Here is a 16,924-nt window from a genome sequence, read left to right as displayed (position 1 = left end):
TTGGTTGTCCATCCTTTACTGCTGCCGATATGGTATTTACTTTATAAGTGTAGCGATAGATTGCTGTGCCGGCTGGCTGCCAAAGTTGTCGTACTTGTTGCCGAACTTGCCGCGCTGCTGAGTGCTGCAGTGCCTGATTTTGTATTTAAGAATATTAGGATCTTCTAGAAAAAAAATAGTATATGCTGGCTTTGATTTTAAGTACATACTGACTTAGGTTAATTATGGATTTTGAAATGGTAGTCCACAGTATTGCACAACCATCAGAATGCTTGTTCTTACAATTACCTTGCCGTAATACATTCGACAAAGTACTTATTCAAAGAGTGGTTGAGAGTACAATGTGTTGGATACAGGTAACATTGATTCCGAACAACTGATCGTAAATTGATAACAATAGCGTACAGAACACATCCGATTGTTAATCCAGTACAATGGCGTCACCTGCTGCGGAGACGGTATTCCGTTACTATACTGAGCTGCGCCGGCTGCTTGCAACAATTGTTCTGTGTGTTGCCGGGCTGCTACATTTCGCGGTGCTAGAAATTGAGTTAATAAAATTGAGCATCCGCTGGAAAAATTGCATTTGCGGCCTGAGGTTATAAGTACTGGTGGTCTTGAGTCAAGCAGTTCGTAAATGATGGATTTTGATATAGTAGTGCACAGTATGAGATATACAAGACTGAGATGTATGTTACAATTATTTTGAATGTTTGACTGATGCAAATCTATATACCGAACTGAGTTTAGTTGTAGAATGGTGCGCCAGCTCACTGCCAAAATTGTTTTATGCATTGCTTGGCTTCTACATGCGTCTTTCCTGACATTGAATGGGGGAAAAAAGCATCTGCTGAAAAAAAAGAGCATCTGCTGGCCGTGGTCCCGAATATCGAATGTTACCTGTCTCTAGAAGTAAAGAGATATGAGAAACAAGATGATAATTTAATTACTGTTACAATCATCAAAACAATTTTGTAAAAGTTAAGAGAAATTTGTTATGACACTGCGGTGAAGTCATAATGTTATGTTTTTATGACAACAGATTATCGTTACCCACAGAAAAGTTGTAGTCACAAGAATGAAGTAGAACTGGCCTCAAAGAAGACAAATCCAACAGTCAGAATGCTGTGAAAATGATGATATAACGACAAATGACAACTAAAAACCAACAGATGCAGGCTAAATTCTGAAAATGCTATTTTAGCAAAAAAAAAAGTGACAAAAGTCATTGTTGAATGTGACTATGTGGTTTTAGGTCATTTTCTTGTTTGTGGATTTTTCAAAGGCACAACATCAACAAATAATTAACAAAATGAAATAACAAAATTTTTGCACACAAACAGCTGTTCAATACAATAATATATTGAAGAATCATGTCATGAAACCATTAGCATGTGATAAGACTCAAGGCGACTTGTAAAAATGAATCAAATAAATAATACATCTTAAATATGAAACGAATATAGAAATATATTATATCACGTATATTAAATAAAGTAATAAACAAATTCTGATCAGATTAAAAACAATCAATTGTAAGGTCAAACATTAAGACTAATTTATCAGCACGCCATCTGAAAAAATCTCAGAATGTCAACGATTCCTGGTATGGAATTCGGAACACTCCCACAAAGCAACTCTCACTTATTTTCGAGGCGAGTGCAGCTCGCGTTATTAACGTGAAACGAAAGTATAGTTGTTAAATAGCGCCACTTTCTTTCCCCGTGTGTCAGGCGCATGAAATTCTCTCTCCATAGGCGTTAGCCTCCAGAGTCACTCAGTCAAGGCTATGTCCCTGTGGCCATGGCAACCTATTACACACAGCCAATCAAAATGACTTGTTTGTATTTACCCGTTATGTCGGAGTTCAACATAGTGACGGCTTTGTACAAATTGGTGGTGCAGCTTCTCAAGGATCCCGAATTTCCTAAAACAGGGGTCGGAAATGTTTTGCTCGCGGGCCAGGTGTTGCTTTTTTTCTTAAGTCCATCTGGCCCAGCGATTAAATTCCCAATTTGAACCCATTTTGTCGGGTAGCTCAACACTTTGCTTCTACCATTAGCGGTAATAAATAGATTTCGTGTGACGTCATGAGCATACGTGTATGGAGACAGTCGACCATATTGGATGGGTCCAACAACATTTTTGTTCAGCCTTTGTTCGTATCTACTGTTTTTAGTAATTCAAATTCTTTTAAGTAGGGGCGCGTCTGTATACTGAAATTCTCGTGTTTAGAGGCGCTTATATAAAGTATAATAAGGTACCACTGTATATGTTTCTCAAAGGCAGAAGAGTTTAAGTATGCAGTATCATTTAATTGTCCAATTATCCAATTTTATGCACCATATTTTCTGGTATATAAGGTCAATTTAGGGTCAATTTAGGGTTTTAAGTTCGCCTTTAATTCCGAAAATACAATAAATATTTTGCTTTTGTGGCTGTTTGACTTCCTGACCCCTGTCCTAAACTAACCTTGGTTTTCCATCCGGGCAGTCGGCCAGCATCAAGGAGGAACGCGGCGATGAGGTGGAGGTGGAGCTGAGCGACAGCCAAAGATTGCTGACATTGTCAAGGGAGGAAGTGCAACGGATGAACCCGCCGCGTTTCAGCAAAGTGGAGGACATGGCCGACCTCACCTGCCTCAACGAAGCGTCCGTGCTGCACAACCTGAGGGAGAGATACTACTCAGGGTTGATCTACGTGAGCACCAATACTCTTCAAATCATAAGCAAAAACACATGTACTATGAAAGACTAATAGGTTAAGCAATTTGGAATGTATTACACAATTTGAGAAGCCCTTTGAAGAAAAGGTCGCTTGTCCCAGTGACGCTTTTAGCACTCAACAGCCACATACCTTCTACAGCTGAGCCCTGCGATGGTCGTCGAGTCCTGTGATTCAGGCATCCTTAATTTTCTTTCTATTGTTTTCTTCTTTAGCCACTCATGTTAGCTAGTTGGATGCAGGCTTTGCCTTATCATAAGCCACTTTTGTTATTGTTAGCTGTTCCTTCGCTTTTCCATAGTGTTTCTCATTTGATGGCACACAATTTAGATTCAACACACGATAGTGGTGAATTATTTATTACACACTGTCACTATAAAACATTCAGTGGAAAAATCTGTAAACAAGTGTAAAAGCAACTTATTTCATTATGTTTTAGCTATCATAGGATTTGTTTTAAAATAAATAGTTTTATTCATAAATTATAATTAACACATAAAGATAGTAATGTTATAATGTAATTTCAATGCAATTTGTTATAATTATTAACAAATTGTTAAAGTATATAATAATTTTCATTACAATTGACAATTTTATCAATATTATATAGTCCTTTTGGAAAATATAAAATAGTTTATTAATTAGTAAATTATTTTATAAGTTCATCAAAATTATATCATTCAATCATTTTATTTCTAAATTATAATCAACAAATAAAAAAAGCCCTTTTTCTGAAAAATAAAATGTGACTTCAATGTAATTAAATAATTATTAACAAATAATTATGATTTCCGTGACAATTACATATTTTATAATTTACAAATAGTAAATAAAATACAAAATCGGAAAAATATGTTTAGTTATAATAATTTATCATATCATTCGTCAATTATTTTAGCTTTATATTAAAATTACATAATAGGATGGTTTCATTTATAAAATATAATTTATGCATGAGAAAAGCACATTTTCTAAGAAATAAATTCAATTGTGTAATTTCAATTTCAATTATGATCTAATGTATTTATTTGTAAATGATTACATAGTTATTTTGAAAGTGTATTTATAGATTATAATATATACATAAAAAAGCACAGCCAGTGTTGTCCATTTCCTGAAAATGCCCTCAAATGGCACCTAAACTAATTACAGTGATTGGCATTAAAAAAAACTTTGTGATTACAACCACTTTAAAAAGTATGATCTGCATAGACGTTTACAATATAAATCTAAATTATTAAGATTTTATTTTCTACAGAATTAGTTTAGAATTGTATTAGTAGCAAACCACAAAACACACACAAAGTCAGTGCCAGTGACGGCCACAGACGTCAAATCTATTTTGGACAGCCTCTGCGTATTGAATAAGCAATCTGGTCAAGAACCATAAAAGCAATTAGTTTAACTGACAAAGTGCCTTAATGCAATGAAGATAGCCGAGTGGTCCCATTGTGGCCATCTAGATAAAAAGGTCTCGATCAATCCTGGGATGCTTCTACAGTCTCAACTGATGGATTTGAGTGCATCAATAAAAGATGCCAGGCCCATGTGGGTGCTAAATTTCAACATAAGTAATCGTGCCCCTGACAAAGGTTATTACTGTAATCCCTTGTTCTTTCCACTTCGTACCAAGCCGCCTCAATTCGTATTCCTTTTATCCATTATCCTCATATTGCTGTAAGCGGGGGGTCGGCAGTGCGCATTTTTCTCAGGTCTGGCGGTTCTTTTGTGTAGTTCTGTCCACTAAAAGGTGAACAGCACAAGTCTGGCCGCGGCCTATTATTCCCGCTCGCATATTGTTGTGTGTGTAGACTGGCAGAAAGCATTTATGTATGGAGACGTGCTGTCCAGGCACTCCTAAAAAAGAAATGCATGGTTCTGGCCGCAATCCTTTTTCCGAAGTTTGCTATTGCGGGGGTGAATGGTACCTTTGTTGGGCCTAGTGGCTCTTTTTTTGCTCTCTTTTGGCTACAATTCCTTATCCCCAATCCCATATTGCTGCAAGTGGGGCCTTTTTTTTTTTTTTTTTTTTTTTTGAGAGGTATGCCATTCTAGCCGCTTAAAATGTAACGTTCAGTTGTGGCTGCGATCCATTACCTATCCCCAGTCACAATTGCTGAGAGCATATGCTTGCCAGAGTGCATTTTTTTTAGTTCAGGCTGCCATTGTGGCCTGACTAAAATGAATTGCACTATTTTGGCCGTGAGCCATTATCCCCAGTCAAGTACTGCTAAAAGTGGGGGCCTAAAGAGCAAAAGTTGTGGTATGCATGGTGGGTCTTTTTTTTTTCCTTTTTTCCGCCTAAAATTAACAGTATCCATGCGGCCGTGAGCCATTATCCCAGGTGGACTATTGCTACAAAGGGGTGACATAGTGCATGTTGAAAATGGGCTGGGGAAAGACTTATTTGTTTATATTGGTATATTGCGGAGGGTTCTTGACCGATTAACCTCAATAAACAAGGGATAAGGGGATTCTGAGTCTCCAGTATTGCATCACTTTGTCTTTTTCCTAAACAGACGTATTCCGGGCTTTTCTGCGTGGTTGTGAACCCCTACAAGAACTTGCCCATCTACACCGAGTCCATCGTGGAGATGTACCGGGGAAAAAAGCGCCACGAGATGGCGCCGCACATTTATGCCATATCCGAAGCGGCCTATCGGAGCATGCTGCAAGGTACTTAGCGCCGTTATCCTTGACTCGCTTCTCCCAGCAGTGGAGCAATCCCCGGGCGTCCACTATCTGTGGAATGCGGCGCTAGTTCACGTGCGTGATCTTTGGCCACACAGCCACACCATTGGCAAGATCCCAAGGTGTGGTATCACTATCTTTTAGCGCTGTTATCAAAAGTGGATATAAATTAGTTGAGATTGTGAAAACAAGCTGGAGTGGTTTTAGTTGTGATATTTAGTTTATTTAAGCCTAGTTATACATTTCAAATTTGCTATTTTCCATTTTAAAGGACATCAAAAAATATCTAGGATATTTGGAAAATCTGACTTATTCAGTGTGAAGGTGCTATTTTTTTTTTTTAAACAAAATTACAATCTTGTCACAATCTTTAGAAGAAAATGTCTGACCATTTTCCTTTCATAAACTACAAAAAATAAATCCAACTTATAAAGAAATGTAATTAGAATACAGTATAGTTGAAATCGCAAAAAGATGTATAAGAATTTGAATGATTTTTCCTCAGATATTAATAAAGACAATAGTATTAGTAACTAGTGGCTATTTCCACAATGATAGGATTAATAGTTAAGGCCCGGGAATATGGCATTATATGCTAAATTATTTAGCATTAACTGCTCAAGTGATGCTTTTTTTATTAAAGGGCATTACCATTTTTGTGAAGTATATTTTGACAGTCTAGCAAAATTTTTTTTTTTGCGTGTGAAGGCATTGTTTTTAAAAAGTTACCTTTTTTTTAAACACATGTGACCAATTAGCACATTTCTGACGATTTGCATTTCATGATTTACAAAAAATATATATAATATCTATATATCTATATATATCTATATTTTCGGGCAGCACGGCAGCGCAGTGGTTAGCGTGTGCGCGGCACAGTTATGAGATCGAACATTCCTCTGTGGAGATTGCATGTTCTCCTCGTACTTGTGTGGGTTTCCTCCGGGCACTCCATTGTCCTCCAACATTCCAAAAACATGCATGTAAGGTTAATTGGCCTCTCAAAATTGTCCCTAGGTGTGAATTAGCGAATGAGTTGTCCTTCTCTGTGTGCCCTGCGACTGATTGGCAACCAGTTCAGGGTGTCCCCTGCCCACTGCCCGAATATAGCTGGGTTGGGCTCCAGTACCCCCGCAACCCTACTGATGATAATGGATGGATGTTTACGATATAATATTGTCATATAGCCCACCTTTAATTTCTGTTAACGCAGGCAATCGACGAGGAATACAGTATATCACTTCTCCAAATCTGGCACTGCTGTCACAAGATTTTATTTCTTTGTTAACATGATTTGCATAAATTAATACATACACTGCCATCAATAGCTATAGACATTATTGGCATTGACATATTCACAGCTTGTGACTTTCATCGTTTTAGCAGTTAATAACTTTGGAGAAAGGTAAGCCTGTCTAGACAAAATTAAGGGCTATAAAGTTTAAATGTATTAATATTTGATCTATTTAAGTACCGTAGTGAATACTTTGGTAAGAAAAAGTAAAAGGACATTCAGGATTGCGCAATATCTCGGCCCAAGGGTTTCTCCTCAAGATAACAGGACAGGGCAGATGAGATTCTGGATCTATGTGTTAGGCACCACCCTCAGGGTTGGCTGCAGGCGTGTTACTGCGGCGACACAAACCAGTAGGACTAGTATGAATTCTTCCCAGCTCAAACACATGGGAAATGTTCCGAACACCAGTCGTAAGTCGCCCAGCTTCCAAAAAAAAGTCTGCCAGGAGGAGAAAATGGACCCAGTACTTTCTTTTGTGGTTCTCATTAGGCATGCAGAGGGGAAAAGGCAATGTTACGTCACAGCAATTGGCCTTGGTTGAATCAGTCGGCCTATCATTTATCAATCAGGGGGTGTGACGCTAGGAGGAGGCGTCCATTAGGCCTGCAGTCCTCAGCTAACTGATTATGATTCTCGGTTCTCCGTCACATGTCAAATCCGTTTTGCTCTTGGAAATACAGTGAATGATTTTCACACCCACAACTTTTTTTCTTCCTGTGAGCAGGTGCATGGTTCACCAACATTTTTAAAAATGACAGCTACTTTTTTATGACTCATTAGCGCGAGGAGCTACCAGTTTGACATGCATTTCTGAAATGCTTATTATGGTATTACTATGTTCTTACCAGTTAATATTTTTTTTAATTAGGGTTAAAATAGGCTTAGTCAACTACTAGAACGTATGACTTATATAAAGGCACTGAATGATTTACAGATAGGCTCATTTAAAAAATATTTTGCAATAATTGATCATGTTTTAGACACTGGTCATGCCAGTAAGAAATCAAATTTGCAATGAAATCACAACTTCCAAAAGCTGGGGAGCCATTTTCAGACCTGTGAACAAAATAGTCTGTTTGGTTGATGCGTTCCGGGAACTCATTCGCTTCTTTAGACGGCTGTAGACCTCAAAATCTATTCCAGCTATATTGCTTTAGACGTCAAAGATCCGTTCGAGCTAAGCTGCCATTGACGACTATTGACTTCAAAGCTTCTGTCTAGTTAGGCGGCCATTAATGGCCACAGATGTCTAAGATACTCTCTAGTTTGGCTGCTATTAAAATCCATTGACATCAAAGGTCCATTCTAGCTACCCTGCCTTAGACAGCTATGGATGTAAAAGAACAATTCCATCATCAAAGCTGTCCGAGATGGCTTGGGTCGTCAAAGATTAATTTTAGCTAGGTTGCCCTTTGACAGCTACCAAGTCGTAGATATAGATCCATTCTAACCAAGCTACCATTGACTGCTATAGATGCCAAAGATCCAGTCAAGCTTGATTTCATTGACAGCTATTGACTTCAAAGGTCCATTGTGGCTAGGCTGCCATTGATTGCTATGGACATCAAAAATTCATTCTAGGTACCCAGCCTTAGAAGGCTATAGACGCCAAAAAATCCATTTTTGTGAAGTTTACACTAAATAATTGAGTAGTGTGCCTTCACCCAGATTCAATCAAGTTTGTGGTGAGTTTGAGTGTCTGGAAGCAGGTTGTGGCATTATACACAAAGCATAAAATAATAAAGACACAATCATAAAAAAGATGTTCGTCTTCAAACATTTTTGCTCCATTGACTTTGGTAAATTCCCCAGTCACCTGTCAAATACTTTCACACTGTTGCGTATTGGATGCATCCTCTGTCAACGTTTGATTTATGACTATGCATGAATGTCTTTTGACAATATTTTTTTGTATTTGCATAGACCGAGAGGATCAGTCAATCCTGTGCACGTAAGTAGCTATTAGCTTTTGTTTTTCAAAATACTATTCATTTATTATGTTTTTTTATCTTATGTATTCATGCATTTATTAATTATTTGAATTATATTTTAATCATTTAATTTTTATTTATTTTAAGATTTTGGGGGGGGAATTTGTGTAAACTCATCTGCCCGTGGAACCAGCAAATTACTCTTGGAAAGAAGATTATTTTTAACTAAGTTAATTCTTTTCTCTTAATAAAATTGTATACAAATATTTTTTTTTTGTTAAAACACCCATAAATGTTATGATTATTATTTATTTATTTTTGATTTTCTAAAAAATACATTTTAAAAATACGATCATTTTTTATTTTCAAAATATTAGTTGTAATTTTTTATTTGGGTGAAGTATTACATTTATTTTTGAATTTTCTACAGTTTGTGTTCTAGAATTTAGAATTTTTGTTATTCAAGTAAAATGATCTGCCAGTGGAACAAGCAAATTGCCTTTAGAAAAATGATTATTTTACTAAATAAACACATTTATTCTGTTATTAGCAAAGCATTTACAGTGGTAATCTATTCAAAACAGAACTTAATTTGATTGTATATGTTGTTTTTCAGGGGCGAGTCGGGCGCAGGAAAAACCGAAAACACCAAGAAAGTCATCCAGTACCTTGCTCACGTGGCTTCCTCTCACAAGGGCACAACTCCCAGAAGCAAAGACGCATTACAGGTACGGAGAAGATGAGAAAATAGTGCCGACTAAGCGGTACCAGGGGATGACTTGCCACTGCGTTTCCTCTTTGATATACGAGTGCGCTTAATTCACTCTTAAGCTTTCTCTCCGGCGCTTTGTCATGGTTTGAAACTGACACTTATAGACCCTTTCATAGGCATATCACGCGTGATGTCACAGGCGAAGCTGGAGGCAAAAGAATACTCCACGCTAGTCAAAACACTAAATGAACCAAGCTTTTGTTTCTCGTAGTGTCGTATTGTGTTTGGGTGTCAGAATCGGAGAAAAAAACATTGGTGATAGTAAATGTAAGTTTTACAGGATCCCAGCGGACACTCCTGATCAATGAAAAAAAAAAGATTGTTGTAGGTAAATGCATTTAAGCGAAAAGATTGGACCGAGGAACTTATCAAAATTGCTTAGGTGTGCAACGCACACTTCATATCAGGCAGTGGCATCACCAGATATCAATCTCAGGGGGGGCATATCAGATGCATGGGGGGCAGACACAACTATTATTATCCCCAAAATGCTTTGCACAGCACTAATGCATGTTAAAATTAATTTACAGCACATACGCAACAAACTCTTACATCAGGTTTCATTATTTAAAACAATACAGTCGGCGCCCTTCCTCTTGTGATAAGCATTTTTTCCATGGATTCCATTTTGCTGACTTTCAATTTGTTGAGTATATGAAAGGTTAAAATTGGGTTTTTGTGGGGTATTTTGGGGATTTGTAAATATATTAATTTGATTTTCTAGTGTTTTTCAGGGATGTGTATCCCAATTTTGTAATTTTTGCAATTAAAGGTCAATAGTTTAAATCAACATTTTGTTTTGTTACGCGGCCATTCCAGCTGCCTTGCTTTAAAGTTCTTCAGTATAAAATGATTCAAAGTTTAAATGAGTTATTGCTATCTTAATTTACTGGAATAATGGTTGGTTGGATCCCTTCATTGCTAGGGCGGTAGGGGCACCATTTCCTGTGCTGTGTTTTGGGCAAGTACAGCCTAGTGGCATCCATCCGTCTCCAGGCCAACAAATATTTCCACCTGGGGCCTGTCACGCATTAGGCAACTGTGTCCTTGCAATAAAATGTAATTTTGCAAGCAAAGTGCCTTTGTGTTTATGGAAAGTGTTGAGTATAAATTTTTGCAAAAAAAAAATATATTAAAAAATCGCACCAAAGTGAACGTTCTGCTTGAAATGCACCTTTTTTTTTTAGTTTTCTTAAAAACGAGTAGCGTAAATTCCAGACTATAGAGCGCACCTGAGTATAAGCCGCACCCACCACATTTTAAGAGGTAAACCGATTTTGTACATAAACAAGCCGCACCTGTATATAAGCCGCATGCGCCCACATTTAAACATGCAACTCAAAATTAACCCAAACCCGACTTCAAGTCCCGCGATTGAAAATAAATGTCCTTCATTAAAGTCCACAGTCCAAAAATCACAGCCGGCAAAATGAATGAAAAATGATACCGGTACTTCAGGTTTGATGCAGACCTGCAGAGTCCGGGTCCCGTTGAAAGTAATCCAAGGAAAAAAGTGTATATTTCCAAAGATAAGGGTGGGAAAAATATATCAGATGAACACATTTACTGACGCAACTCCTTTTTCTTTAACCAACTTTTTACCACCTCTTCTTTCCTTGTCTGTCCCTCACCTTTAGCGGTCCCCACTTAAACTCGGCACCCCACGTTTGTTCCCCCTCTCATTTTTCATTCACACGTGCAAAACACATCAGAATAAGTGTCTAAAATAAATACAAATAAATACATTACAAAATATACAGTTGCAAATACATAATATACATGGGTTACACATATTTACAAAGAAAGACAGTACACCGAGAGAGTTTTCAAAGCTTTAATAATAATAATATAGCTTTGACAGGGCAGTTAATGGTAGCAACACTCAAGCTCCGCTGGCGGCCGTTAGAAAAATTACATAAATTGGCTGCATCACTGAATAAGCCGCAGGGTTGAAAGTTAGGGAAAAAAGTAGCGGCTTATAGTCCGGAATTTACGGTATTTACAAGAAACGGCAATGTATAACTGTTTACTACACAATGTTCTCGAATAAAAGATGAGAGTTAGAGCTTTAGTTTGATGTGGCCTATGCCTATATAGCTAGAGAGTTAATTTTGTGTTGGCCTTCGAAAATGAATCAAAATGGCAAAATTGTCTGGCACCGGCACTTTGAGAGTTATTTTCTCTTATAGCGTGCAGCCAAAATACCATGAAGACATGCTTCCCCTCAATTTAAAAAAAGAATAATTAAATGCATTGATAAATTACTTGAATGGTGTGCCTAATGTTTGTTTGCAATGCGAGCTTGTTCAAGCAGTTGCACGCAGTGTTTACAATGCTAACGATGGAATTTGGGGCTACACGCTAACAGCTGTAGCTAAGAAAATTACAAGATATTTTGCTGATATAAGTAATATGGACTCAATAGAAACAATCATAAACATCTAATTTCTCATATCTGAAATGAAGTGTGCGCTACAAACCTTGCCATTTTTGATGAGTGCCTCGCTCCAATCTTAGCTTTAATGCATTTAACCCTAACTCTCTTTATTATCAAGAATGTCCGCTGGGATCCTGTCAAACTTCAATTTACGATCACTAATAGTTTTTCCTGGATTCTGGCACACAGACACACATAATGATAACTTTAAGCAACTATAGCTTTTTTTCCCCTCTATCGAACCAGCGCAAGTCTTGTTTTGCCTACAGCTCCGAATGTGACATCACAAGTTATTAAACCATAATGTCAAAGCCATCCATTTTGATGACATGTAGCTAAACTTTTAGCTTGTTGACTTTTTGTCTCGCCCTAGCTTTTGCTTCCAGGCTAAGCCCAGCCCACTGCATACGTCACCATGTTTACGGACATATGAAAGGGTCTATAAACCTTTGCTGGCAAGAAATCCTCACCTTTTCCTGCTTGCGTCTTTTCTTGCTTCTTGTTTCCTATTTTGCGTCTTTGCATGCTCAGATGGACGGCACTCGCTCCTTAACCAGGGGAAGCACTTTGGTGAACAAGGTGAGTCAATTTCTTCCCGCTAACTGGCCTGCTGCCCTTTTCACTTTCCTCTAAACTAGGGGTCACCAATATGGTGCTCGCGACCAGGTAGCCCTTAATATCACTTGGGTAGCCCAGGGACCTGTGCTGAAAATAGCTTACCAGTAATGGACCAGAGTTCGAACTGGCATAAAAATTCATTGATATCAGTGGTTCCCAGCTGGTTGAACTTGAGGACCCACCATCCATGCCTAATTAGAAACTACGACCCAAAAGATAAAATACGCCTCTCCAATTTATTGAATGAAAGGATTGTGCAAATATAGTAGAATATAATAATGCTTTTTTTTTTCCCCAAACAAACCACCCAGCAAAATCAAACCGACTTTAAGTAATGATATTCCTTTTAAAGCTCCTTTAGCTGCATTTTTAATGAAATCCAAAACACTTTACTTCAGTAACTTCAGCCATTTCTAATAACTCAATGAGCACAAATTTGCTGGGTGAGCTCTTACAGCGCCACCACTCGCCGGTAGCAGCAGAAAGAAGCACTACAGTAATGTCCTGTTATCGGAAAAAGGTGCACACAATACAAAATCTAACTTACAGCACTTTCCAGATATTTTTCGAAATCCCGAAAAAAAATGTTCATCTAACGTTTTTCGTGAGTCAAATGGTCGTAAGTAGGGAAGCGTCTCTATTTTATATATAATTGATACTGTAGGTGTACATCCCTCTGTGCTCTTAAACAAGGCAGTTCTATTGTTTGACTAAGCCTATTTTAACAGTTCTTCTAATACATACAACCATAAAATAACATTATTAACATAGTAACAACGTAGTAATAACATAAGTCGCGACTTAACCAATAAATAGAAAACTGTTAGCCCATCGCGCTCATCAATAACAAAAAAGTTGCTCTCAGCATCTATGATGTTGGTGACCCCTGTTTCAAAACAACCGTTAACAGTGACTCAAAACTTAACAATGCATGTCATGTTTTGCATGTGTGTTCTTGGCTTTTTGTTTCGTATAATTTTTCTTGTCTTTTTTGTCTTGTTTTCTTTGATCCCCATTCATGTGTTCACCTGCCCAACTCCATCATTCCACTTTTCTGCACACATCCTCAGATTATGCAATATGTGAGTATGCACTAACCTTGGAGGGAGTGGTCAGTGTATTTGTGGGTGATTGCATGTTTAATATTACAGGTAATCTAAGGTTAGTAAAGGTAAGTGGCTATAAGACAGGCTGGGAAAACTATGGCTTTATGATTTGTCCTGCCGCATGAAAACTTAAAGTAATACCAATATAAAAATGGTTGTGCCACTTTTGTTCCCAGTGGCCTTTTTCATAGTCTTTGAAAAAATAATCAACAAAATAAAAGCACACACAAAATACAATAGTGGTAACAATAAAATGGATTCATTATTATTTATCAATATTACATATATCTATTCTAAAGGCTCCTCTTGTACTACTGCACAATATTCATATAGCCAAACTTATTTATCTACTATTGCACATCCATAAATGTTGTAATTTTTTATATTTTGCAAAATCTGTTGAATGAAATGTCGAAGTGTATCTGAATCGGAATAACAAATTATTTAATGATGATTTCGTTTTATATTTTACTCTTGTGAAATTTGGTGCAATAAAACTTTTTTTACTGTTGAAAAATAATATAAGAATTAATTTACAGTGTAGTTTATTATTATTCATGTATTTTCAGCATATAGACTATAGAGTGTAGTGTTTAAATGAATGGCATCTTCAATATCTTATATTTCTAGTTATTGTTATTTTCTTTGTCAATGTAAAACAAAAGAGAACCTACAAAGTAAATTAGTAATCAATAGTACAAATGATTTACTACTATTTATCATACATTATTTCTTTTTGTTAGAATTTTGGTACAGTAAAACATGTTTTCTATTGAAAAATAATACAACAAAAGTGTTAATTTAAAAGATGCAAAAAAAAACATTTTTTAGCAATGTATTTCACATTTAATAGCATGTAGTGAAGTGTTTAAATGAGTGAGATTATCTGATATGGCAGTTTCATCTTAAAAACTGTTTTATATTTTTAGTCATCCAAAACAATTGCTTGTTTATGTGATTTTTAACAAAACAAGAGCGCACACATTAATAGTAATGATAATTGGGTTGATTTATTATTATTTATTATTTACAATACAATTAAAATGTATTCATTTATTATTATTATTTGTTTACTACATTATACAGTAAAATCTTCCAAAAGTACTCTCAGCTCAGACTATTAGTGTCTCCCAACTGTTATTACCATGACATAATTTTTGGGACATCACATATATTGGCCTGATAATTGTCATGCATCCCTAAAAATAAGTGAATTGCTGCTCTGCTGTTCATGTTATGCACAGGCTGAAAAAGAATACAAAAATACATAAATACACACATGCTTTTGGCTGTTAATCAAGAAGTAAAACATGACTGCATGGCATATGGCCCCCGATTAGCTTTGTTCCATGCCCATTTGAGCTAATTGTATATGTGCACGGCAACTGGCTGCTGCAGCGGCAACAGACACATTTCAGCCAATTTGAGGTGAAACTGCCCCCGTCAGCGCGTGGCCTCATGAAAGCCCTTTTGTTCTGACAGGCATTGAGAATCATTGTTTTGTCGTGAGTGGCTATTTTAGGCCATTTGTGTCGGTGTGCTTGAAAGGGTATTTTTGAATCGTCAGAGAATGAGTCCAGTAAAAATAATTCACGGCTATGTTGTATCTGTGTGTGGCAGGGCGAGCTGGAGAGACAGCTACTGCAAGCCAATCCCATACTGGAGGCGTTTGGCAATGCCAAAACTACCAAAAATGACAATTCTTCAAGATTTGTAAGATCTTCAATATCATTATGATCATTATTAGTTTTATTTTGTTTTAAAAGACGGAGTCTCTTCCTCTCAGGGTAAATTCATCCGCATCAATTTCGATGTGGCAGGCTACATTGTCGGTGCCAACATTGAGACCTGTATCCTTCTCACACGCATGACAGAAGTGATTTTTGGGGGTTGTCAAAACGGCTATTGTCGTCGCTCTTTCCTTCTTCCTTCCACTCTTATATGATATCAGCATGTGAACATCCTTGACTGGGGAACTCCAGACCTCCTGGAAAAGTCCCGGGCCACCCGTCAGGCCAAAGAAGAGAGGACGTTCCATATCTTTTACCAGATGTTACATGGAGCTTCTGAATCGACTAAATGTAAGAGACAATTATCAATTTCTATTGTACAGTAATTTAGAGGAATTATTGTAATAAGATGACACCTAAAATACAGTATTCTTTTAATTTAAGGCACACTTTTCTTGTCAAAAAAAAAAAAAAAAAAATACTTTCTTTTCTTTTAAAAGCCTACAATTTCAGGTTGCCTAAAATGACAAGATAACATTTTTCTGATTATTTGTGGTCACCGTGGCTTTTTAAATAACAAAAAATAATGTGAAAACGGGCAAAAATGGTCATCCAGTGGAACAAAATATTTTTCACAATGTTCAATTCTAGATACATTGAAGTTAAGTTTAAATAAGAAAACAATGGTAAATGGTCCGCATTTATAAAGCGCTTTTCAAGTCAATGAAGACCTCCTAAAGCGCTTTACAATGTGCTTCACACTTACCCATTCGCACACTCACTCACCAATAGGGAGTCTGCAATAAACAATAATTGCGATCAACAAAATTATGTGCAAGGGTTTTAATTAATTTCGTTTAATATTTTTATTTTTGCAGTGCAATCTTAAACAGCTTCGTCAAATAAAATAAGTAATCAAATGTGTTTCTTTGAGCTACCTCATGAGCATATAAGTATTTAAAAGGGAAACTCAATCTGCTGCCAACTACTGATGGGGAGTAATGTTATAGTTACTCAGCTGATTCCCGGAAGACAGCAAAGATAGTGAACATTGGGATGCATTTTGGATAGAACCGAGCAATATCCTGTGGCGCACTAGACAATGTCTCACGGCACACTGGTTGAAAAATACTGCTATAGCCTAACAGAAGGAATTTGTTATGCAGTTTTCCCTCATTTTGGATTTTTTTGCCGCAAAGCATTTTGGGATTTGTTGCATAGAGAGGAATGATACTCGTAAACTCAGTTTTATTTTCTAACAAAGGTTCAAAATTATATCGATAGTTTGATTTCTTGGGGACATTTCCTTTTTTTAAATGCTACAGTCCAATATATAGAGAATGCAACAGTTTATCCATATGTACTGTATGTATGTATCCATATGTAGTGTAAATCTATGTTATTGGTTGGAATTTCCAAAGTCCAAAAGAGCCCCAGTTTAAACTCCTCTTCCGAACATTTTAATCCATAGCGGACCTTCTTTTGGGAACAGCCGACGAGTACCGCTTTCTCAGCGGTGGCAGCATAACTGTTCCAGGTCAAAGCGATGCAGAGAACTTCACACAGACTATGGACTCCATGGCCATTATGGGCTTCAACCCAGATGAGCTTACGTGTA

The 16,924-nt window shown here is 37.0% G+C and overlaps 1 protein-coding gene across 6 annotated transcripts in view; it reads left to right on the top strand.

Annotated features, from left to right (window-relative positions):
• Positions 1-16,924, top strand: part of myh14 (myosin, heavy chain 14, non-muscle) — a 64,526-nt gene that overhangs the window by 13,554 nt on the left and 34,048 nt on the right. For 4 of the 6 annotated variants that reach the window (XM_088326990.1, XM_088326988.1, XM_088326985.1 and 1 more), the window contains exons 3-11: positions 2,494-2,700; positions 5,244-5,400; positions 8,636-8,663; positions 9,260-9,371; positions 12,384-12,431; positions 15,197-15,289; positions 15,363-15,426; positions 15,559-15,657; positions 16,778-16,921. In XM_088326990.1, coding sequence (XP_088183116.1) covers positions 2,494-2,700; positions 5,244-5,400; positions 8,636-8,663; positions 9,260-9,371; positions 12,384-12,431; positions 15,197-15,289; positions 15,363-15,426; positions 15,559-15,657; positions 16,778-16,921 — 952 coding nt within the window. Of the gene's footprint in view, positions 1-2,493; positions 2,701-5,243; positions 5,401-8,635; positions 8,664-9,259; positions 9,372-12,383; positions 12,432-13,540; positions 13,553-15,196; positions 15,290-15,362; positions 15,427-15,558; positions 15,658-16,777; positions 16,922-16,924 lie in introns of all 6 variants that reach the window. The other 2 variants (XM_088326989.1, XM_088326991.1) reach the window with 2 other exon arrangements.

Source organism: Urocampus carinirostris, chromosome 2 (assembly GCF_059441175.1).
Source record: "Urocampus carinirostris isolate Australia breed hairy pipefish chromosome 2, RoL_Ucar_1.0, whole genome shotgun sequence".
Lineage (NCBI taxonomy): Eukaryota > Metazoa > Chordata > Actinopteri > Syngnathiformes > Syngnathidae > Urocampus > Urocampus carinirostris.
The sequence above is the reverse complement of the archived record's forward strand: the minus strand, read 5'-3'. Positions and strand labels throughout refer to the sequence as shown.